This window comes from Nuphar pumila, chromosome 6 (genome assembly GCF_984573655.1).
Source record: "Nuphar pumila chromosome 6, dmNupPumi1.hap1.1, whole genome shotgun sequence".
NCBI lineage: Eukaryota > Viridiplantae > Streptophyta > Magnoliopsida > Nymphaeales > Nymphaeaceae > Nuphar > Nuphar pumila.
In genome coordinates, this window is record NC_143254.1 from 29,397,940 (window position 1) to 29,422,498 (window position 24,559).

General features: G+C 38.5%; 1 protein-coding gene across 2 annotated transcripts; it reads right to left on the bottom strand.

Moving 5' to 3' along the window:
* Positions 1–1,810: 1,810 nt before the first annotated feature.
* On the bottom strand, positions 1,811–24,293 carry LOC149834515 (glucose-6-phosphate isomerase, cytosolic-like). 2 transcript variants are annotated; one of them, XM_090011454.1, is made up of 23 exons: positions 24,058–24,293; positions 23,861–23,937; positions 23,666–23,747; positions 23,509–23,556; positions 23,262–23,417; positions 23,079–23,175; positions 22,910–22,952; positions 21,865–21,932; positions 21,685–21,769; positions 21,539–21,587; positions 19,736–19,808; positions 19,513–19,573; positions 18,464–18,530; positions 18,326–18,382; positions 18,164–18,217; positions 17,951–18,079; positions 16,441–16,504; positions 16,254–16,327; positions 16,121–16,174; positions 15,942–16,010; positions 3,025–3,114; positions 2,586–2,693; positions 1,811–2,116 (listed from the first exon to the last, which is right to left on the bottom strand). In XM_090011454.1, the coding sequence occupies exons 1-23, from the start codon at positions 24,109–24,111 to the stop codon at positions 2,066–2,068; spliced, it is 1,710 nt and encodes a 569-aa protein (XP_089867580.1). In that variant the 5' UTR covers positions 24,112–24,293; the 3' UTR covers positions 1,811–2,065. The 2 variants fall into 2 exon arrangements, 1 of the variants encoding a protein (XP_089867580.1); XR_016432779.1 differs by lacking the exon at positions 1,811–2,116 and adding an exon at positions 15,037–15,212 and having other exon boundaries at positions 2,647–2,693.
* Between the last annotated feature and the right edge of the window lie 266 nt (positions 24,294–24,559).

Sequence of the window (24,559 nt, forward strand, 5' to 3'; positions counted from 1 at the left end):
TCAATTTTGCTACAACCTCTAAAAGAACGAGTCCTCCGGCCACAGTCTATTTGAAGTCACAATCGGACAATAATTGCAGACTCTGCACTCCCTTGCTGCGCGAGGACGTGGCAAACCACTTTATGCATACCAATTCGTTAGGAATTGGCAAGATCAGACTGAGTTGGCGAAAGCATACCTAAACAAGGCGACCAAGTGCATGAAGAAATGGGCAGATGAGAAGTGTCATTCAGCAGAATTTTGCGTTGGAGACAAAGTGTTGGCCAAGCTCTTTCCCAACTGCACAGCTATCTTTTGGGGCCACCACCGAGGCTTTATCCGCAAGTATGATGGTCTCTTCACCATTATCAAACATGTGAAAATCTTGGTGTACCGACTGGACTTGCCAGCAAACTTTTAAGTGCATTCGGTATTCCACATATGTAGCATGAAGTCGTTCCACGAAGATGAAGGAGATCCTCAACGAAGCATGCCTCAACGTGGTTCGATCCCACAACAGGCTCCCACAACAGTCAGTATATCAGGCAGAGAACCAAAGTCATCCTCAACCATTCCAACAACTATCTAGGAAAAGTCAAAAAATACTTAATGCAGTGGAAGGGATTACCAGAATATAAAGCCACCTGGGAGAAGGCCAACAACATGTTTCAATATCGACAGCTTGTAGAAGACTACCATGAACAATTGGCGTCAAGGATGGTGCCGACTTAGGCGGGGGAGCGTGTCCTGGACCGCCATGCTTTTCACCTTTTTGCTTTGATATATATACCTCTTTGACACTCTCAAGTGCCCCCACAAGGCCTTACGGCTTAAGCACCTTGTGTATTTGAACCCTCTGGATGTACTTTGCTTTCAAGTATCTATAAAGAAGCTTTTTGCATCATTACATCTTTGCTCTCTTTGTGCATACGCGTACTCTTGCTTTTGCTCATGTGTTGTGTATTGCTTGTGCGCTTAAAAAGGCCTGCCTTCGCTGTTTGTGATTGCCCGAAGCTACGTCGCGGGGGCCTTCGCTTCTAAGCCCGTGACAATGTGAACCCCACCACTTATTTCTTATGAAAATGTTTGCTTCATCTCTATTAACTCTGTTGTAGGAAAGGGCATGAAACAAACGCCCCCTTACTGAAAGAAACACCAACAAAAATATCTCCTTGAGCATCCAAAGAGCTAAATAACCCACAGGTGCACCTTGACAATTAAAAGAACAGATGAATAGAGTTAGCATACCAAGATATCGGTCCTGTGTCGATGGGTCAGGTTTGATTCAGACCCAGGTGGAACCAGACCAGGCCCCTATTTTCGGGTATGGCATCAGATCTGAACCCAGGTTTAATCAGACCCACAGTAAGAGAAACATACCCAATCCCAATAAGAACTACATGAACAAGACCTGAGCCACACCCAGTAAATAATATTTATTTTATCATTTTTACATTGAAAATTGCGGAACTCTGGTCGGGCCCGGTATAAAATTTCACAACTATACCTGGCTCCATGTATTAATCGGACCTTTGGGTCCGGACCCAGGTCTTAATCGGGCCTTTGTATTTATTACCATATCCGAACCCTATAGGTAAATAGCAATGCCGTATGAGCAAGAGATGACACCCCTAGTTATAAGTACCCTGCAGAGGATTATGTTGGAACTGACTTAAACAAATTCAAAATTCATCCCTGCCACAGTCACGCGCCAACATGTTGATTTGCAAATAGCAATGCCGTACGAGCAAGAGATTCAACACAGGCAGTGCATCTTCAAACTGAAGGCAGAATTGCAACTAAACACACAAGAAACCGCCATAAACGAACATGTGAAATTGCTCTTCATTTGAAATCCCTGATGCGTACTACTACACTTATTCCCCAACGAGGCATGAAAATTATTCACGAGGTTTGAAGTGGCAGTCTGTGAACACATGATAAAGTCTTTCCACAGGAACTAGAAGCATAACAAACATATCTAAAACATGACCTGATAATCCAAATACAACACATGGTTAACCTACAGCAAAAATGAAAAAACACGTGGGTTCAGTGATCGACTCTGATAGCAATTTCACCATTATCATAGGTTAGGAAGCAAAGTGGAACCATGTGAACCAACATGAGACCCTCCCTGCACAAAAAAGAATCTATAAGCATAAGCGGAGATTCACTAAATACACCATGACTTTACATCCAGAACAGCATTTCCCTAAGAAAAAAGGGGAAAACCCTAAGCGCAGTCTGCAACCTTATTCTGTGATGTTTCAAAGCATGGACGTGAGCAGTTCTTGACAGAACTAGGACAATAATTTGAGACGTAATTAATCTTATAAACATATTAAATGAGCAGAAAATGAAGGGAAATAACATTCTATTCAGAATCCAGATATCAAAAGTTGTAACCCAAATGCATGATTCAGATCTTAGAGTTATAGTTGGTTTTTCCAATTCAGTCACCAAAACAATAAAGCACATGATCTGCCATCCATGGAATTTTTCGTTGGGCAATTCTTAATGTAATATGTGGATTTATCTTGTGCTAAGTTGAAAGATGATGATCAATCCATTATATCACCCCCAGAGAATGGTTTGAGTGTTACCTCCAAATACTTTTTCATCAACCAAGTGGTACTATAATTGAATCCTTCAATTGGTGCACCATTCGCACAAGAGGAGCTCAGCTGGTTTCTAACTCGAGCTGCCAAGGACTGTAAGCAGAAAAACAGATATATAGATAAAAAAATAAATGAAGAAAAGTAAATCTTCAGATGAAGGATATAATATTTAAAGGTGTGCTTAAACCCCTCAGATCTCGGATCCAAGGGATTGGATTTGGCCTGGGAAGTAATTGAAATACCGACACTTTGATCCTTGATTTTTTGAGGGTTTGATATTCAATTTTTAGTGTAGATTCACGAATCTCTGGCCTGACCTGGGGGAGATGGGCCAGAGATTGATGAGTCCAAAATTCCTCTCAGATTGAGGCATCAAGGCACTCAAACACACCCTACATAGAAATACATGACTTTAAACTTTTACCTTGCCTAACTCCACCCCCCACTGGTCAAAAGAGTTTATCCCCCATATAAAGCCTTCTACTGCAATTCGGTGCTCATAAATCCCCAATAACTGCAGACACAGGAAAAAGATCAATATCCAACAATAGTTGAATGCTGCAGAAATAAAAAACTACATGGGAACTCCAGGAAGAATGCATGAAAACTATAGCACAAAAAGACTGGTTCCAGTGCTTGTAATAAAGGTGCTCACCACGTGAACCACATGTATTTTTTATTAAAAGAACAAAAGTAGAAGCTGATCAGCATGAGACACATATGGAGGTACAAAGATGCGCATGCAGCATTCCGAACTGTGAGTAAAGAGCAATATGCATCACTTCCAACCTAGAAGAAAAAGTAAATTCTTTCTTGCTTGTCTTCTTCAGCCATTTGAAGAAGAAAAAACTCCTTTTTTTGAACAAAAAAAAAACTCCTTTTTTTGAACAAAAAAAAACGTTTCCTGCTTTTGACAAAAAACTTTGATGCAATGTGTGATTGATTCTTAAAGTTCTTAAAAGCCTGTGCTAACATCAAAATCAATTTATCTGAAACATGTTCCTAACTAAATGGATACAGAGACGACATCTATTGATTAAATGTACTAGATATTTGGTACGATCAACTATCAATTTATGCTTCAGATGAAGTGCCTGGAATTGGAGATGGATGCTTATCAATGTTTTGAAAAACACGCTGGAAAACCTACATTACAGTGATTATCTTACTGTACTATAAGAATTTGATTGACACTGTACTTGAAAAGGGTATTGAAAACAAAAAGGAAACCATTAAGAGTGTTTCTGGAGGTTTACAAGCATCCAATTGTGAGGCCGTGGGAACAAACACAGAATGGCACCCTGGAAACATGGAATTCAATCAAACCCAACACTGTTGCTAGACAAACTGTTAGTCTCTTGCTAGTGCAAAGATGAGTATGTGCACGTGCGGAGGGGGGGTGGGATTACATATTTGGTGCTAATGAAAGTATGAGTAGACACCACTCTTTTTTTTCATTTTCTTGTTTCTTTTTTTGAACGTCAGAAGTCAGAACCTACAATGTACAAGGTTTCATTAGGTAAATTTGGGTTTTAAATCATGAGACATGACATGCAGAAAGGTTTTTTACGGCATCCAATATCAACGACCCACAATGTACAAAAACTTCACAATGGTATGCTCAGCAAAATAATTTTATTTATAAATGTCAAGATTAATTAAATTATGAAACATTATGAATTATTGATTAAGAATCAGTAATTAAAGACAGCAGATTAACAATAACTACCCTTGATTCTGCAAAACCTGACTCAACAGTATGATGCTATTGAGCCATTGATGCATCTGTCACTTTTCCTTGCTGTGCAGAGTTATTTTGTTTGTTGACATGAAAATTCATCAAGTAGGTAGAAGAAAAGAAGCACCCCCAAATTTAACAAGAAATAAACTCAGTTCACTAAAATCCTCCAAGTTTGATGCCTATATAAAAGAAGATAATGACCCTTTAAAAAATTGGAAAGTGTTCATGATCCACCAGTCTAAAGCAGTCACTAACTTTAGGTTGAGGACGTTATATGGATATGGATGCAGTAACGGGACAATGATGCAGACATGCTTGGTATAATACAACAATTCTCAAAAATTAATACATGAGGACACTGATAGAAATCATGGGTTCCGTTATTCAACAACAAGAACAAGCATAGAATAGGAGAGAGAGACCGTGGCTATTAGGCATCTCATTAAGTATAAGACAATACAAACATTAGGGTACAAAAATACCCTTTACACATAGAGATAAATACAATTGAGTCCATTAATTTGTGTGTGACATAATGAACACGGTTTTGGATCCAGATATATGAAATACGACTTCTTTTCACCCTCCCTCAAGTTGTACATGGTTTTGAACCATAAACAACTTACCTTTTAACATCCAAAATCTGTCCTTGATCAGCCCTTTTGTAAACAAGTCAGCAACTTCATCAGTAGTTCGAACAAATTCAGGTTCAATTTCTTTTTCTTCAACCTTCTTTCTCACAAAATGTTGATCTATTTCAATATGCTTGGCTCGGCTTAGATAGATGGTATTAAAGGACATGTTAATGGCACTTTGATTGTCGCATAAGAGAAGACATTGAGAGATCGATTCTCCTATTTCAGTCAACAGATGTCTAATCCATGTTACTTCAGTTGTGGCAGCTACCATTGATCTATATTAAGCTTTTATGCTTGATCTGGCAATAGCCTTTTGTTTCCTATTACTCTAGAAAATCAGATTTAGGCCAATGAAAACACAATAACCTGAGACTAACCTGCGCTCATCTGGGTCTCCTGCTCAGTCTGCATCTGTGTAGGCAAGAAGTTCATGCGCATGATGCCTATTCATGTTCTTTCTATACAGGAGTTCATCTCCAATAGTTCCCTTTAAATATCGAATAATATGTTTAACAGCTTTCATATGTCCAACATGTGGTTTGTGCATGAACTGAGATACTTGATTAACCGAGTAAACAATACCAGGCCGAGTGAAGGTGAGATATTGTATCATCCCTACTATCCTGCGATATTTTGTAGGGTCCTCGTACAAATCTTCATCTTAGGAACGTAGTTTCTGATGAAGAATGTTGGGTGTGCCTAGAGGTTTGCAATCTTTCATACCTGCCTTGCTGAGAACATCAATAGTATACTTGTATTGGGTGAGAGTCGTGCCTTCAACAATCCTGTCAACTTCAAATCCAAGAAAATATTGCAATTTACCTAGATTTCATCTTAAATCTGTGATTCAGAAGCTCTTTGACCTCATCAATATGTTCATTAGAGTTACCTGTAATGATAATGTCCACATATATCAATAACAGGGTAACTATATCTTTTTATTTGAATATGAAAAGAGAATGGTCAAGAAGTGATCGACTGAAATCATATTTCTCTACTTCAAGAGAGAAACTATCAAACCAAAACTGAAACATTTGCTTCAAACCATATATAGCTCTCTTCAACCTACACATGTATTCTTTGGAGTTCCCTTCTGCATATCCAGTGGGTTGTTCTATGTATACCTCCACCTTTAGATTGTTATGCAGAAATGCATTTTTGACATCCAATTGACTAAGTGAGCATTGGTGCTCAATAGCTAATGATAATATAATTTTGATAGTGTCCATTTACACGACTGGACTGAAGGTCTCATCATAATCTTGTCCTTGCTCCTGTGTGAATCCCTTTGCAACAAATCTTGCTTTGTATCGTTCAATAGTATCATCCGGCTTGTACTTTATTTTATGCACCCACTTCGACCCAACAACATTTCTATCATGTAGTCTGAAAACAATATCACAAGTGCCACATTTATGGAGAGCCTTCATTTCTTCATTCATAGCTTCGATCCAACCTTTTGAACTTGCGGCTTGATAAAATATTGTGGGTTGTTCTTCCTTAGCTAAAGAGGTCAGAAAGAGTTGAAAGTCCATTGTGAAGTATTCATAACTAACCCACCTTCAATCGGATGCCGAGAGCGAGTAGATCTTCTAAGTTCAAGAGATGGAAGAGACAAAAGGAGAGTTCATCTCTTGATTAGAGATAGAAGGAGCCTTCTTCTCTCGTCGAGAGTAAACTATGCCTTTATACCTTTCGGGTGCCAAGAGTGGTTCAGATCTCATGCTTTCTTGAGCCCTTTGTACGACATTAGACATGGTTTCTTCATTCCTTTGATCGCATTCTGGAGGACAAGTATCATCAATACTGGAAAAGAGATCAGAATTCAACCAGAGATAATAAACTTCAATTTCAAAAGAAGTGTCAACATGATGATCAAAGTTTAATTTATCAAAAACAACATTCCTGGATACTTTGATGCGCTTACTCACAGGGTCATAACATTCATACCCTTTATAGTCGTCAGCATATCCCACGAATCTGCACTTCAGAGCCTTATCCTAGAACTTGTGCCGCATTAAACTGTCAACATGAACATAACATACACAACCAAATATGTGCAAATCACGATAATTTGGATGAGCACCATACAAAGAAAAATAGGGTGATTTATCTTCTAGGATATTCATAAGCAATCTGTTTATGACATAGACCGTTGAATGAAAAACTTCTGCCAGAAGGTAACTGGAAGATTACTATCATGCATCATGCTCATTGCACTCTCGACAATATGACGATGCTTCTATTCATCAATCTCATTCTGTTGAGGTGTACGAGGGCAAAACACCTGCCTACTTATTCCATTTGTTTGAAGAAAATTAATAGTCATTTGAAGAGAATTCACCCCCTCCATCACATTGGAAACAGAGAATATTCTCAAAGAATTGATTTTGAACAAAAGAATAAAAATTTTGAAATAACTTGAAGGTTTCAGATTTACATTTTATAAAGAAGATCCATGTACAATGAAAATAGCTATCAACAAATATGAGATAATATCTAATTCCAGACATAGAAGGGAACTGGAGCAGGACCCCAAACATCAGAAGAGATAATTTCAAACGGTCTTGAAGCTCTTTTATTAATAGAATGAAATGGAAGAACGTGACTCTTCGCTGAATACAACTAGAACATTTTTTATCATCGACACTTAATCTTAGACTTGACTTGGCAATAAGACTGCTTGAAACAAGCTTTCAATAAAACGACTGCTACAATGACCTAGACGACCATGTCAAATATTCGGCTCAATACATTCAGAGAGACTAAAAACACTCTTAAGGAGTACTGAAGAAGATCGTGAGCTATGTCACATGGGTGCGGGTGTGAGTGCGAGGATGCGGCACTTCCAAAAAACCCGGATGCAGGGGTGCAGTAGGGGCAAAAATGTAAATATATATATATATATATATATATATATATATATATATATATATATATATAATTTTGAAGTTTTAACAGTTTAATCATAATATCATTCATCATGCATGCAGTATATCAACCTAAATATCAAATTATCAATCAAATAAGTAAAGCAATTACATAAATCAACCTAAATATCAATCAAATAAGTAAAGCATAAAAGAACTAAATTACATACCAAAGTATATCTTGATGAAGTAATGGATGTTAATAATTTTCTTCTTTATCATCAAATGCATCATTAGAAGAAATACTGGGCTCAGCTAAATCCATATTTTTTATGTTGAAATCATGCTCTCCCTCGAAGTCACACTCTTTTGGGTTTACATCACAAAATTTGGATGTTCCTTGTCTGCATTACAAACCCAATTTGAAAATGTTAAATACAATACAAGTATATTTAAATGAAAAACTAAGAAATAATCAAATAACTAAAAGAGCAAATTAGTACCTGTATTCATCATTGGTTCACGAAAGTAATCGAACATTTGAATGAACATATACTAAATCCTCTGCACGCTTACTGGTGAGTTTGTTTCTCTTCATGTTGTGGATTTGAGAATATGTGCTCCAATTTCTTTCACAATAAGATGAACTAGCAGGTTGCGATAGCAATCTTAATGCAAGACATTGGAAAAGAGGTGTTTTTGATCCAAATGTTGACCACGATGTGATAGGATCTATATTATCTTTTTCTCTCGCGGATAATGTCGGTCCATATAATCTCAAAGATGAAAATTTTCCAAACTCTTGTGTGACTTGATGTAGAAGATATACTTCTAGAAAAAGTCTTGTCATACACATATTTCTATGTCTTGATAGCTCTGGGTTTAAATTTGGAGGGACACAACCAATACCACCAGCCCGCCACTTATTTGCATAATATTTTGGATTAAGAGAATGTGTCATGCAATGCAAAGAAGTGTTGCTCTTATCCCATCTTCCGACTAAAATTGATTGAATATGATTAAAAAAATCAGAATCATCAAATACAGGATTTTTTTTCATGCTTGAAAACTATAGCTTGTATTTTTTCAATCATATTATCCCACATTTCATAAACTTCGTGAAGCATAGGCTCATCATTATCAACTTCTCTTAACATTTCCCAAATAAGTTGCGTAAATTGAAGGAAGTATATCACTCTGTCCCAAAACTCATCATCAAGAATGAATTTTTTAATTTCTTGAGCTTTGATATCATCATCAGCACGATAGAATGTCCAATTTTCATCAGTCATCATATTAATCAAAGCATTCTTCACTCTTTTAATCCTCTTCACCATCACAATGATGGACGCAAAACGTGTTTCAGCGACCTTCAACAATTTCAAGTCAGAATGCCTATTAAAAATATAGCATTAGCACGATGGTGGTTAACAACAAAATCCCTAATGCTTTTGATATTTCTTTCTAAATTTTCAATCCATGAACATAAAGCATATGCTTGTGAATTTTCTTCTTCTTTGGGGTTTCTTTAGGGTTCGATTTATGCTGTGTGCTACATAGAGAGTCCAAAAAATATGAGGGTACTCACTCTCTAAACTCAATGTTGCACTTTTACAAACAGAAGCATTGTCTGTAATGATTTGTACCACTTTCTGATCACCCACTTCTTTTATGACTTCTATAAACAATCTCTTTAAATACTCTGCATTTTTATATTCCCCAGATGCATCAACTGCTTTCAAAAATATTGGGTCACTAAGCGAACAAGCAATGAAATTGATCAGTAGACGCCTTCGAATATTTGTCCATCCATCAGACACAATAGAAACTCAATTTTGCTCCTATGAATATTTTTTAATCTCCAGCAACCTCTCCACATTGGCCCTTTATTCTGCAAGAAGTGTGGTTCGTATTTTTTCTGAACTTGGAAGCACATAACCACTCAAATTACAATTTGCCAAAGATGTTACTAAATCCTTCCAATAAGGATTTCCAGCCGCATTAAATGGGAGTGAACCAGAATAAAAATACCTCGCAACTTTTCTATCCAATTCTTCTCCACCATATGTATTGAATGATGCTTGTATCGTTCCTCTACCTCCTACATTGACTTTTCTTTTTTTCAGCATCTTCTTGGTGGCTTGCAAATGACACACTGACTGCAGAAGAATCGGCCATTGTCTTTCTCTTCTCATATTCTTCTTGTATTTTTTTGTATTGTCTTCGCATTGCCTCATCAACTTTTCTGCAAGCTGAAATGCCATGTCCTGGTATCTTCAACAAATGAGACTTCACTCTTGTGTAAGACCCAACAAAATCTCTTTCGCAGAGCTTGCATCGAAATCTCTTGTTTCCACCACCTCCTTCTCCAGTTTTTGAAAGTTTATCTACATGTACCCATAGTGGCCCCACATCATCAATCTCACTACAATTATCAGCAAAACTAGCAGCAGAACTCACATGTTGGGATGAGGATGACGTAAGTCCTTTCCCTTTATCTGTCATTTTTATCCTGAAAACAAAAAAAAATACATTCAAATTTTTAAATCAATTATACAGACTGACATTATCTTGATATAAAATCATTGAGGGGGGATCTGCCCCTCCCCTGCCAAAAATAGGGAGTAGGGACGGGGGCTTGACACTCTCACCTACCGAAAACAGAGGGGATGGGGGGGGGGGGGGGCTCAGCCTTTCCCCTGCCGACCCAACAAGAGAGCGAGAAGGGGGGCTAGGCCCCTTCCCTGAAATCAAAATGAGCAAGATGGGGGGCCCGGCCCCTTCCCTGCCGAAAATAGGGAGGGGCTGCAGACCCAACAAGAGAGCGAGAGGGGGGGGGGGGGCTCGGCCCCTCCCCTGCCAAAAACAGAGGGAGCAGGGGGGGCTCAGCCCCACCCCTGCCGACCCAACAAGATAGCGAGAGGAGGGGGCTCGGCCCCTCCCCTGCCGAAAACAGAGGGAGCAGGGGGGGCTCAGCCCCTCCCATGCCGACCCAACAAGAGAGCGAAAGGGGGGAGGGGCTCGACCCCTCCCCTGTCGACCCAACAAGAGAGCGAGAGGGGGGGGGCTCGACCCCTCCCCTGCCGAAAACAGAGGGAGCAGGGGGGGCTCAGCCCCTCCCCTACTGACCCAACAAGAGAGCGAGAGGGGGGGCTCGGCCCCTCCCCTGCCGACCCAACAAGAGAGCGAGAGGGGGGTTCGGCCCCTCCCCTGCCGAAATCAGAGGGAGCAGGGGGGGCTCGGCCCCTCCCTTGCCGAACCACCTTTAGAGCGAGAGGGCGCAGGGGGGGGGGGGCTCGGCCCCTCCCCTGCCGACCCAACAAGAGAAAGAGAGGGCGCAGGGGGGCTCGGCCCCCTCCCCTGTCGACACAAGCAGAGAACGAGAGGGACATACCTGCGACGAGGGAGAGGAGAAGCTTAGGAGGTGGCGTCGGGAGGAGAGGGCTCGAGCTGAGCTGCGCAGGAGAGGAGAGGAAAGTGATTTGGGCAAAAAAAATTTGCCCTAATCACTCCTTTTCATTGGGTTTTTTTTTAACGTTCGAAATATGGACGAAAATGACCCTGGGTGCATTGACCGCATCCAAGGTCGTGTTGACCGCACCCGGTGCCGCACCCGCACGTGTACCCGCGTCGCATCGCGTCGACGCGGGTGTGGCACCTGCTTTGCAGGGTCCCTGTTACTTAGATGGTAAGGTAAGCTTCAAGGTGGAACCAATAAGCTGAACAAAGGATTCTCTTGGAAGACGTACATATTCCCTTGTCATTTTCCTTCAGCGAATGTTTTTCTTGTGTGAAGGTCCTTGACACGAACAGAAAAATGAGTAAACTCAACTGAAGCATTAATATCATCTACAAGCTTAGAAAAAGAAACAATATTTTTCTTGATGTTAGGAGTATGAATGGCATTTGAAAGAATGAGCGAAGAATTGGACATAGGAATGACAGAGTTTCCAATGTGAGAAATATGGTGATGAGACACATCTCCAGTGACTATATTATTTCTACCAACATAAGGAACAAGAGTTAGGAGCTTACCAGCATCACCAGTAACATGAGTGGTTGCACCGGAATCAACATACCAAGTGCCCTGATCATTCTGTTTTAAATTCAATTCAGCTAAGGCAGATAATAACAACTCCTTCATTGTTCTTCAATTTATCTGTCCCCTTTCTTGTCTCTAATTGCTTTCCTCTATTTTGAGGATTAAACCAACAATTAGCTTTGATATGCCCCCTTTTGTGGAATAGAAAACAAGTGGGTATTGTTCTTTGCCTCTGCGAATTAGGAAGAATATTGGGTGTAGGCAGTGTTGTGAAAAGCGTTGAGGCGTAGCGAGACGCTCCACCAAAATCTAAGGTGAGGCGTAAAGCGTAAGCCTCAAAAAAAAATAAACTTAAAAAAACTATAAAAAATATCTAAAATTATAAATAAATAAAAAAATCTTTATTGATGAAGCAACAACCAACAAGAAATAAAAAATCTCATTAATATTAAAATCTGATAAGTGAAAATCAATATTAAAAGTATATAATGTCATTAATATTGTGATCAATAAAGAAAATTCAGGTCATCTGACAACACCTTAGAATGATTTTCATTCAAACAATAAATAACATCCAAACGTGATCTCAATGTCCAAACGAATATTCTAAATTTTAAAGACCATTTAGATGATCCTGTAAAAGGAGGAAAGAGGGTAAAGACATAGCACGATATAATTTAATGCAACAAGAGAACATCCAATGAACAGATTTTTGTTTTTTTCAACAAGGGGACATCCAATGAAAATAAAATGCTAATACAAATGCAGCAAGGAAACAAAAAGTAGAACAATACAGCAGTCTATTGTGTGCACATGCTAATAAAAACCATTCATTATAAATGAAATGCAAACGACACTCATTTCAACAATATAAAAACAAAACAGGAAACAAAAAAAGAAACCAGCTAAGGTTTTTCAACATACACTATATGGGATGTTGTTCATCGCATGGATGAATGGCATCAGGTTGACCTCTACCATCGGAAGTAGAGATCACGCGTGGGCTGCAAAATCCATCAAATGTTATAACGAATGGTATGCAAGAACTCACGCGTGGGCTGGGCCCGCTAAAAGCATCCAGGCTCATCTAAAGGAGATGGGACGCTGCACTAGACGTGCCTGTGATAGCACACTAACAGCACAACAGTTGCAGAGTCGCTGATTTTCGCAGACACTCGTTGAAAGGGGGGAGGAGCATCAACGATTGAGAGAGAGGGGGGAAAGAGCACACCTGACCTCCGAGAGAGGGAGAGCAAGCCGGCTTAGTGGTGGCAGTGGTGGCGATGTGGGCAGGTAAGGAGAGGGAAGCGCAAGTAGAAGAGGAGAGGGAAGCGCGAGCAAGAGAGGAGCCGAAGATCGAACAGGAGAATGTGGAGCGTGAAAATGCCTTTTTACTAACCTAATCAATTAAAACTATGTAAAAACCCCTATTTTTTGGTCAAATAGGGGTTTTGACCCTCATTTGACTAAAAAATTAGATGTGTATACGCCTCGGCTTGAGGCGCACCTCGCCCCGAGGCGTGCACCTCAAGGCGTATGAGGCGCACGCCTCGAGCCTTTTGCGCTTTATATGTGCGCCTCAAGGCATAAAGCCCCTCGCCTTGAGGTGAGGCGCACTTTTTGCACCTTGAGGCGCATTTTTAATAACACTGGGTGTAGGTAATATTCCACGAGTTCCTTGTCAATTCCTTTTTTGACCCCCCTTTTCCAAAAATCATACCTGCCATGTCCTCGCCCATAGGCAACCCCTGTGGCAAGAACGTCTTGTGCTCCAATGTGAGCATGAGTATCTTCAGATAATCCCTTCAAAGTCATCTCATACTGTAAAAACTTGGCACGGAGATCTTCAAATGTAGGTAAATCTGGCAAACACAATAAGGAAGTAACCATCGTATGATAATTAGGTCCCAACACACTCAAAGTTTGTTGCACCATATCTTTGTCACTAACTGTGCATCCCACGATAGCCAATTGATCTGTAATAGTCTTTATTTTGTTCAAGTACTCCATGATAGTCATGGAGTCTGTCCTCAACATTTGAAACTCTTTCTTTAAAAATAGTACTATGGTCTGACAATATGTCTAAACCAGTTGGTGTCATAACTGCATAGCCGAGCAGTCGTCTGGGATTGCCACAAGCACCTCCTGTGACAGAGTAGAGTGATATAGGCAACCAACGCCTGATCTTGCTTCATCCAAGATACATACTCTGGATTTCTAACATAGGTAATAGAAGGGTCTCCCTCACCATTCTTATCTTCTTATGGTATGAACTCTGGAGGAACAGGGACAGAGTCATCCAGATGCCCAGAAAGATTCTGACTTCTTATGAATGGGATCATTTGTCTCTTCCAGGTTAGGAAATTGGAATTATTCAGTTTCTCAGACACGAGTTGACTAAGAAAGTTTTAGGAAAGACCGGATTGAGGAGGAGGAAATGAATTCATATTCTATTGAAATTGAAAATGAGAAAGAATAAGAAACAAGAAAGTGTACTTTAGAACAAAAGCCCAATCACAAATAAGGTCTATTGAATTTGAATAAAATTCAGAACTGAGATTTAATTTCAGAGAATTCTGCTGCCCCCCCCCCCATTTTTTACGATCTGCAGACCCGAGGCAGAAAACCAGACTATGCAGTAAAATTTGTTCTGAATAAAATTCAACCAGTAAGAGGCACGTTATTTTAAAAATAACGTGTTTTCTTTTCTGAATTACAAAGAAATAGAGAAGAAATCCAAAGCAGAGAGAAAAATAAGTTCAAAGATAATATCAATTAATCAAGACAGATCTGAGATCACGTCCAGATCAAAATCTGATCTGACGTCAATTTGAAAAAGTAGAGAGAACAAGTTTGACGTGATTTCAACCTTTGAAATCACAGATAGATCAAATCTGTTCTTGCATGATTATTTAAATTGTTGTTAGGGTAAGATCACGTGCAGCAATACGAAGAGAACAGTAAGAGAGAGAACAGAAAATCAGAGAGAAGAAAATATGTCAACGTGAACAAATCCAAGATTTAGATTTTGGAAGAAAGAAAAACACATTAACTTGAATAGATCCAAGATTTGATTTGAGGACAAAGCGATAAAAGCACTAAGAAAGAAGACAGGAAGAATAGATGAGATCCGATCGAGAGGTACCTTAGAAGGAGATAAAGAAACTCGACTTAATGTTCACAAGAAGGACATGATCTTCAAGATTGGATCTTTTGCTTTGATACCATGATAGAAATCATGGGTTCCGTTATTCAACCACAAGAACAAGCATAGAATAGGAGAGAGAGAACGTGGCTGCTGCAAAATCCTCAATCAGGGACCTGCGTATTAGGCATATCATTAAGTATAAGACAATACAAACATTAGGGTACAAAAATACCCTTTACACATAGACAAATACAATTGAGTCCATTAGTTTATGTGTGTCATAATGAACTAGATTTTGGATCTGAATCTGGATCAGATCCAAAACCAGATATATGAAATACGACTTCTTTTCAGACACAGCTACACACACACAAAAACAGGTGCAAGCATGCATGCACACATGCAGATGTGTCTGTGTGTGTATTTCTTAACCTAAGCCAATAAAACATAAATATCATCTCAAGTGCGTACTCTTTTTTTTCTCAACAAGTGCAAACTCTTCACCGGCAATTCTAAATCATTATAATTAAAAACATCAACTAATAAAACTAAGTTGGAACTGAAATGTAATATAATTGGTGACAACTTAAAAATAACAAAGAAAGGAATGCAAGTGAATACAGAATAAGTAATTGAGACCATCACAAAAGATAAATGAAGGATAATGATTAATGACGTAATGCTGTTCTAATAGTTTGACTGTAATGATGAAGCATCCTGGTGTATCCGAGTGTCACGATGTGTCATGTCGTGTCAACACGGAACAGGCATGCTAAGTGCCTGCATGACAATACTTTATGAACAACAAACATAATAAAGGAACAGAAATTTTATGCGCACCATCAACAAGATGTGAATTTGTCAGCATCTACAAGCAAAATTACTTCAATAAGAGCATTTACCTGTCCAATATTATAAGCATTTAGATAGGGAAGGAGAAGGCTGAACGATGGCCTATTCCCGAGGAAGGTCTGCAATTAGTATTGCATGAATTAAAGAGCTATACAACAAAAAGAAACCATACACCAAAAATAAAAGAGGGAGAAGGAAAAGAAAAGAAAAAGAAGAAAAAAGAATATACCTTGTGAGGAATAAGATGCTGAGGAACTTTCTCACTGTGCAACTCTTCAGGAGTCTGAAAGAACTTACTGTGTGAAACATTTACACCATCTTAAGTTTTTAAAAAAGTAGAATATTATAATCCTGGTCTCTACCTTCCCATAAGCAAGCGCATCTGGCTGCGCAAAAAAGTTGGACATGAGCTCATCATGGTTACTCACTGGTTCCCCTGAAACAAAATGCAACAAACATCAGAAAAAATGGCCATCGAAAAGAAAAGATCATCCTAAACAATTGGTGAAGTCCCAATTCATGGAGCCGGACTTACTGTAGATATAATACCTTTCAAGTAGACAGGCTGCTGTGACTTTTTAATGCCAATAAAGTCACAAGGGATAACACGCCCCTGAAACATGTACCACTAAGTGCATTAATAGCGAGAGAGAGAGAGAGATGAAAATCATGACTCACCCGCATTTTTGTACCACAAAATCCCGAAATGTGTATTTTTTGTGTTCTTAATTGGAGGAAAAGCTTTAAAATGCATTGGACTAATTAACCAATTGAGGCTAATATGCACAGCATATGCTCCGTGAACATTGAAACTTTCTTTTTTTGGAATGAGAAACAAGACATTGAAACAGTTAATACGCAAAGTATCCATTTTGGAATTCTATATATAGGATTTAGACTAGAATATGCTACAAGTTATACAATGTAGGATATGATCACATAATTCATATGGCATGTTTTCTTTCGTATTGTATGGCGACTTGTATGGTGACGGAAAGCACATGCTTATCTACTTTATAGTTGCAATCTGCTAGCACCCAGGATCTGAAAACAATAAATCTACTATTTTTTTCGATGTCAGATGGATACGGACAATGCAGATTCGATAATGGATACATGACATGACAGTTCTCTTGATAATAGGACACACAGATGTGGTCTTTTTATTATTTAATTGGAAAATATACTTTGTTAATTATATATAAGAACATATTTATCATTGAAAATATTAAATATAAAGAATTAAAAATCATACATAGCATGTGGCCTGTCCACATGTCATGTCATGTCATGTCCCTTAGACATGGGATCCTATAATAGCATGTCCTTGTGACATAGGTTATTTTGCATTACTGACATGATACCTACCAAATGAATTACCATTTCTGTTTACCTACATTAGCATCTATGCTAATAAAAGTACAACAAAGACACAAACGTAAACTATTATTGTCTAAAATTCCTGGAATTTAATGTTACAACTATTTTGTGTTTTCTATATGTTCTGTAAATGATTACCCTACTTTTATTCATCTCTTTATAATAAGCTAAAACTTTTTTTGAGAAAAAAGAAAGAAAGATGTTAATATTACTGTTCAGAAATAGGTTCTCCTGGCCAATTTGTTACTGTTATCATACATTGTCAATTCAAAAAGTAAATAACTCGATCTGCCAAATAAACAGGTGTGGAGATTCCCAAGAAAGTCATCTGCTATCATTTAGGTGTTCATTCCAATCTGTAGATATAATTACCAAAATATCCTACCATTAGGATAATGGATAAGGTTCAGTTTTATGTTAGAGAGAGAGAGGGGATATTCCTTTGGATGCACAGTGGAAGTAAATGAGAATTAATTTCTGCAATATCATTATGTGTTTAAAGAATTTATTCATTACTTGGATACCCATTTTATCATCCAGCAATCATTATTGTTCATAGCAGGTCAGAGTGGCATTGCATAAACCTGGATTTACCCTTGTGATTTGCTTAGCATGCATCATCCTTGACACTAATAAATACTTTTGTGTCCATTTCACCACTCAGAAGTAGCATTTATACCTGATGTATTAGCTGATAGAAGCTATGTTGACCATTCGTGCCAGGTTCACCAAAGTCAATCTCTCCAGCTTCAAAAGGAAGTGGAATGCCTTCTATTGACACACCCTTCCCATTACTCTCCATGCTAACCTGTAATAACAAAAACCTGCATGAAAACTAAAAATGGAGAAGGTACTTCATTTGGAAAAAAGACAGCAGGATGCATGAACATGCCTGTTGGATATGAGGAGCAAATTTCTCTAATGCCTGAGAGTACGGTAAGATGGCCTGCAGAGATATAAAATTAAACATGATTACAAGGACCTATATAACATTTTAAAACTTAAGGATGCAGGTCACCATTTTGATCCAGTTTTTAAGTACGCTAACACTTACTCTGGCAGGATACCCAAGAAAAGAAACATTCCACACACTTAGTAGTCCTAGAAGAACCTGTTTTCAAATAGCTTAATTAACAAAATGAACAATCATAAATGCTGCAGTAAAAGAAACCATGAAGCAACTCTTTCTTACTGGTATATTCCTCTCAAATGGTGTAGAATAAAAATGGCGGTCAATGCATGAAGCCCCCTCTAAAAACCTTCATAGATCGGTAGTATTGCCTCATAAGAAACATATTTACAGAATGAGAAGGATCAACTTAAAGGTAAATAAAATCAGGAAACATCTTTTGTAGACATTGATTTAGAAAGTAGGAACCGATCTTTGACCATCCAATTACTACAGATATATCCATATGTTCCACAAAACAATAGAGAGTACCTAGTTCAATGCATGCAAATAGCTATTCAAAGATGGGAAACAGGCATGGCATCATTAAGTAATGATATAATATTGTTAGCATACTCGAAATAGAACACTAACAATTCCAATTGAAATATGACCAAAAGTCAAAAAACTTAGTCATTACAGTTTCAACAGAAATTCTTTTATGCAAGCCAAAAAATATAAAATCATCCAAAATACATTAAAAATCATAGTTGGGGTCCAGTAGGATAGCTGGATAGTTTGGTCGCATAATCATAACCAACTGTCTGGAGTTCAAACCCCATGGGGTTATTCCCCCAGCTTGTGTATTGATAAAAAAAAAAGACAGTTTGATGCACATGAACTATTTGGCCATTATAATGAAGCCTAGAAACAGTCCACATAAAAAGAAATCAAGCAGAACTAGTCAAAATACCATTTGATAAACAACAATATACAAAGAGAGATAAGTAGATAGAAGGACTTGCATTGGGACACTTTACAACCGAAACTACATGAATCCCTGTGTGGTGCCAATAAAAAATATATTTAAAAGACATCAAATTACATTGATGGCTCAAATAGCACATGGTCTTATGAGAACACATGGTCCAAATCTGCTCACCCATGCATCAACATTAGGAAAGAAACCATAAAAGGCAAAAAAGATTTATTCATTAGATTTAAGCTCTAAAATGATAACAAGCAGGTAAGAAGACATACACCAGATGTGTTAAACACCTTTTCCTACATTATTTCTTTAAAATAATATTTGAAGTCTTCATAGTAAAATGTGTTTCTGTGAATTTTCTTACTTCTGAACAAGCGGGAAGCCATACTGCAAAGACAACGGCAGCACACCAACAGCACTGCAAACTGCCAATATGATTTGGTATATATCAGGGCAAGCCTTAAATATGTAATAAGCTAAGAGCTGAAAAATGACACTTATTCTGACATAAATATATCCTGGAAGGATACTATAGCAACACTAAATCATTACCTAGAAAATTGCAAAAAATAAAAAATAAAATGTACCACTGTAGCGTCCACCGACCCAGTCCCAAAATGCAAATGCATTAGTAGGGTCTATTCCAAATTTTTCCACTAGCTGCTCAAGAAATGAAAAAAGCAAAACAATGAATTGCAGTCAATAAAAACAGAGAAGAAAAAAGAAAAAATGCAAAGCTAGTTTCCAGTTTAACCACTCAAACTGTGGCTAAAATACCAAGATGAGTCGATAATAAACTCTGAGCACAAAAGTCCATATGGACATAACAAAAATCTCTATTGTTTTGTTCTGAGAAGAAGCCGTACTTGGAGAATCATGAACATTATCCTTTAGCTCTAAATCTCTATTAAGACAGCTTTTTCATACTGCAGCAACAGTAGGTGGAACTCAATAAAAGTGGACATTGGAGATCTCTTCATAATGGACATGGCAAACATACCATACCACCTCCTAAAGAAGACAGAGAACCTTATTGTCATACCTTTCATTGATCACAGAAAGTAGCAACAAAGATCTTCTCTGTTACTGAATCAACTACTAATTGAGACATTCCCCACGCCTGAAACCCCACCCCTACCCCCCAGTCATCCGCCAAGTGTAGCACCCATATCAATGAAGATTAAAATGCAGATATCACAATTAGATGTGCCTCATGGAGATTTTGACAGCAATACTTCTAGTAAAAATTATATAAATAGGAATAAAACCACCTATACATGAGTTGAGTGTGAAGACTATGCTTCCCTCGTTTGTCATCTCTTACTGAAGGAAGCATAAAAGTTGTTGAGTCTACCTCCAGAAACAGGTGAGACCTCCTTAAGGTTTAACAGAGACCTTGAAGAAAAACACTGAAGAGGGAGTTTCCAGAACCATCATTTGAGAGCCTGCCCCTTTTGGACTCTTTGTGGTTGAGAGGCATGTGTTCCAGTTGATAAACAAGTATTGAGGCACAAAACTGGTGTTAAATGCATAGCATATGCAACTTTTTATTGGGAAAGTGGACATTAATTGCTTAAGGTTTTTGTGTAAATTGCTATTTTACATGGTTGAACATCAATTCATTTACTTGCATAAAGAGGTTAGACCATTTGCTTTTGTATTCAAATTTCTAGACAAATCTCATGCCTTGAGAAGCAGAGTCTTCTCAAGGACAGTTTTAGATAATGGCTGATTAACTTGCTCTGGGTTGACTGCAACAAGAAGGGTCCATTTAGATATCAATTATGGTGGTTGTTAATTTCATATTTAACGAATCGGTGGAGGGTTTTTCAAAAAAGTAAATGGGAAGTCTACAGGTTGCTAAAAAAAAAATGGTTTTCATCAAAATGAAGATATGGTTTAAGAGTGGTTGCTTGGTCTATGTTGGGTCTTTTGACTCTCATTTTTCTTAAACAAGTAGCTCAAGTGCTCGTATATATTGTGCATTGCTTGCTTTCATCATTATCATTGCAGCATGTTCCACTTATCCATGTTGTGGAAGCAAAATCCCATCAAAGGCTCAGATTGTCAAGAATATTCTTTTGTTTTAAAAAGTTAGGAAATGAAATACAGAAAACAGTAGCAAATACATATGTGGATATTTTTGAAAACCTAACCAGAAATGCTTCACTAAGGTAGGTTAAGCTAAAAATCTGAACAATCAATGGGCACTGCCCAATAAAAGACACCTGTCATACTATTAAAATTTAAAACCAAGTAAATGTTTCAGTACATGCTATGAACAGTGTATCAACTAGGATATCCAAAGTTGGCAACAAAGTTTTTTAAGTAAAGCATATTTTTGCGATGCATGTCTAGATCTTGTTTGATGATTAAAGGCTTCAAATTACCGTCAGGTTTGTACTGACTGCCACCATATGCTTTGCCACAGCTTCTGGACTGCAAATAAAACACAAGTGTTTTGCTTGAGAAACAAGACACTAGACCAGGCATTTATAGCAGAATAGAATTGCAAGAATTACTCATATAAACTTACCCAAGAGCGGATGAAATCCATTCCCTCAAAGTTCGAGCATTTAACATGGTCTCAGCTGTGGTAAATGTCTTTGAAACCACCACCACTGTTAAGTTTTTCATGAGAGAAAGGAGCTATTAACACATATAAAATTAGTGACATTAAAGCAACCAAGAAGAGGGATAAAAAAGAAATACATACCCAAGGTAGTTTCAGGATCTAAACCAGCAATACTTCGAGCAACATCGATCGGGTCAACATTAGCCAGACTGACAAATAGTTTTTATAGGAAAATAAGTTAAAGCATACCAAGGATGGGAATATGCAGGTCGGCAAGAATTCCAAGGAATCAGATAAATTTGAGGAAAACAAAGAAGGCTCTATTTGAGAGGTGAAGTTTGAAGGTTTTGAGGTATATGGAGATCTGATACAGGATGCCAAGTTGAAATCCCTTGGGAGACGCTGTTTGGTGAAAGGGTGTCTTTTGGGGATGTTGTGTCTTGGGAATTTTGAGAAGGAACTTTGGGGACTTTTTTTTTTGCATTAACTTGTTGGAAACAAGGATCCACATGTCTCCCAGGGAGAAGAATACTTGATTCCCTTTAGGAGTCCTTTCTTTTCTCCAACACTCAACTCCCCCAAAAAACACCAAGTGATCCCTCCCAAATAAAGCAGCTGGAATTGACATGAGGTCATCATGGTGGCTGCACCATGGGCTAAAAGTACGGCACATATACATAAAATGTTCATGGCAGCCATAAGCACACCTTCAAAATTGTGAATCAGTTCTTGAATCAGCATCAGAAAACTCAAAAATTATAGCTCCCCAAAGATGCGTTATAAATTTTCAGAGTAGACAGTTGCCGTATCAGTGAAATGAAAAGGATATACTTCAGACACGGAAATGGATAAACAGCATTAGGAATAAAAAGCTTAACGGACGACACCTAGAAGCATGCATAAACCATCAATAATGGGGATTAGTGTGGGAATATATTTCTTTTAGTAGAACACATTATTGAAACATACTAGTGGGAAATACATCAAACTCTTTTGTGCTTGCTTCCAGTTCTCAACAAATGAAATAAAAATTGTTGTGAAGGTAAGAAAAGATACGTTGATCGCATTTTGCAAGCCCTAAAAACTATCAATGTCCCGAACGCTTAAGCATGCTGATGGCACCATAGACTGTCGAATATATTTCAGATTACGGAATGGCGCAAGAATTCAGAAGCTAGGCACTTACAATCTCAGCTGGCGTCCCTTTGCACATTGCATGGCTTCCGGTTCTGAAAAACCAACGATTAGTATGAAGTTTATCATGGTTTCAAGATGCCAAAAAATAAAAAAATAAAAAGAACGCTGTCGATGGAAAAAGAAAGAGAAAAGGAATAAAATAAATTTATTGTTCGGACCTGTTTGAAGAGCAGTATGGACAAATAGAGGACCCAAGTAACTGCCCCCAATGCCGACGGAGATAACATCTTTCAACACCTTCCCTGTCACCCCAACCTGAAGATCAACTGATTAATGGCCAGGAAGTGATCATGAAACAAACTCCAATGAATATAAGAATTAAATCCCCTCTTCGGCCTTACCCATGACCCATTCCGAACCCTTTCCGTGAATTCACTGATTTTGTCAAGCACATTCCAAACTTCAGGCACCACATTCTTCCCGTCGCTGCAGATTACAGCATCCCTGGGAGCTCTCAGAGCTACGTGAAGAACGGACCGATTCTCGGTTCTGTTTATCTGATCACGTTCACCACAACTGAGTTTTTTCTTCCTAAAAAAACAAGAACAACGAGAACGAATCTCGCATTCGTCTGCAATACAGACTTACTCGTTTACCACTGAACATGCCGTCGATTTTTCGTTTAAGATCAGCTGCCTGCACATAAATCCATTCATACAGAAGGCATAAGCATGAAATATTTTCGAATTTATCCCACCAAAGCCTTAAGAAAGGAAAATAACAAACAAATACTGTTTTTCTTCACCTCTGCCAATTTATAAAGCTTCCCCATGGTTTCCTTCGTAACACGTTGCCGCGAATAATCGAAAAACAGATCTTCAAATTCCCTGTTTAGGCAAAAAGCATTCCGACAACAAAAAGAATCTCACCTGGAGAAAAGAAACTCCCCAGCCGTTGACAGAAATCAAAATTGAGAGTGAAAGAGAGAGATTCTACATACACCATCATCGATCCGCAACGATCGGGATCCTTCATTAGCTCCCGAAGATGCGTTCTGTTGATAGATTCGACGTGTCCCTGAAATTTTATCAAAGGAATAAGCAACCAAATCACCATAAAAGTATTACTGAATTCTTATGTGCATAATTTCACTACACCCACAGAAAAATGGAAGAAGAAAGGGAGTTGTGTATGAACCTTCAAGTCTTTCCATGCATCAGTATCACTAATGAGAGCGGGAGAAGAAGCCATTGGAAGAACCTGCAAAGAGACAACAAAATCGATGGGGATTCCCCTCCTCCTCTTCTTCTTCGAGAAGAGAATGGATCGAAAAATGGAGATGAGAATGGGTTATGAGACGACGATGAATGGACGAGACAGTGTAGAGAAGAGCCTCGTTTGCTTGCCTTTTTTACAATTCAGAGAGGGAAAGTGGATCACCTCAGAGCTACCATCAGGTGTCCTTTATTGCTGTTCATCTATGAGATGAACGGCATCCAACTATCAACCATGATATTAATGATTCGAATGGGTCCCGCACCATTTTTCTGAGCCGTTCAAATCATGAACAGGCATTTAGAGCATCTTGAATGGACGGCTGATGTCGTTTATGGCGTCGAAAGGAGAGCCCGTGTGAAGGTGTGGGCGTGCATGAGAGGGGCACCTTGATGGGAGAGCCGAGAGGAGATCAGCTCATAGA

Bases quoted from the DNA above. Each gene is read 5' to 3' on its own strand.
- LOC149834515 (XM_090011454.1), bottom strand. From the start codon at position 24,111: ATGGCTTCTTCTCCCGCTCTCATTAGTGATACTGATGCATGGAAAGAC. The intron at 23,938-24,057 runs GTTCATACACAA...ATAAAATTTCAG, and splicing joins ATGCATGGAAAGACTTGAAG to GGACACGTCGAATCTATCAA. The intron at 18,531-19,512 runs GTAAGAAAATTC...CGATCTATGAAG, and splicing joins GGCTTCCCGCTTGTTCAGAA to GTTTTTAGAGGGGGCTTCAT.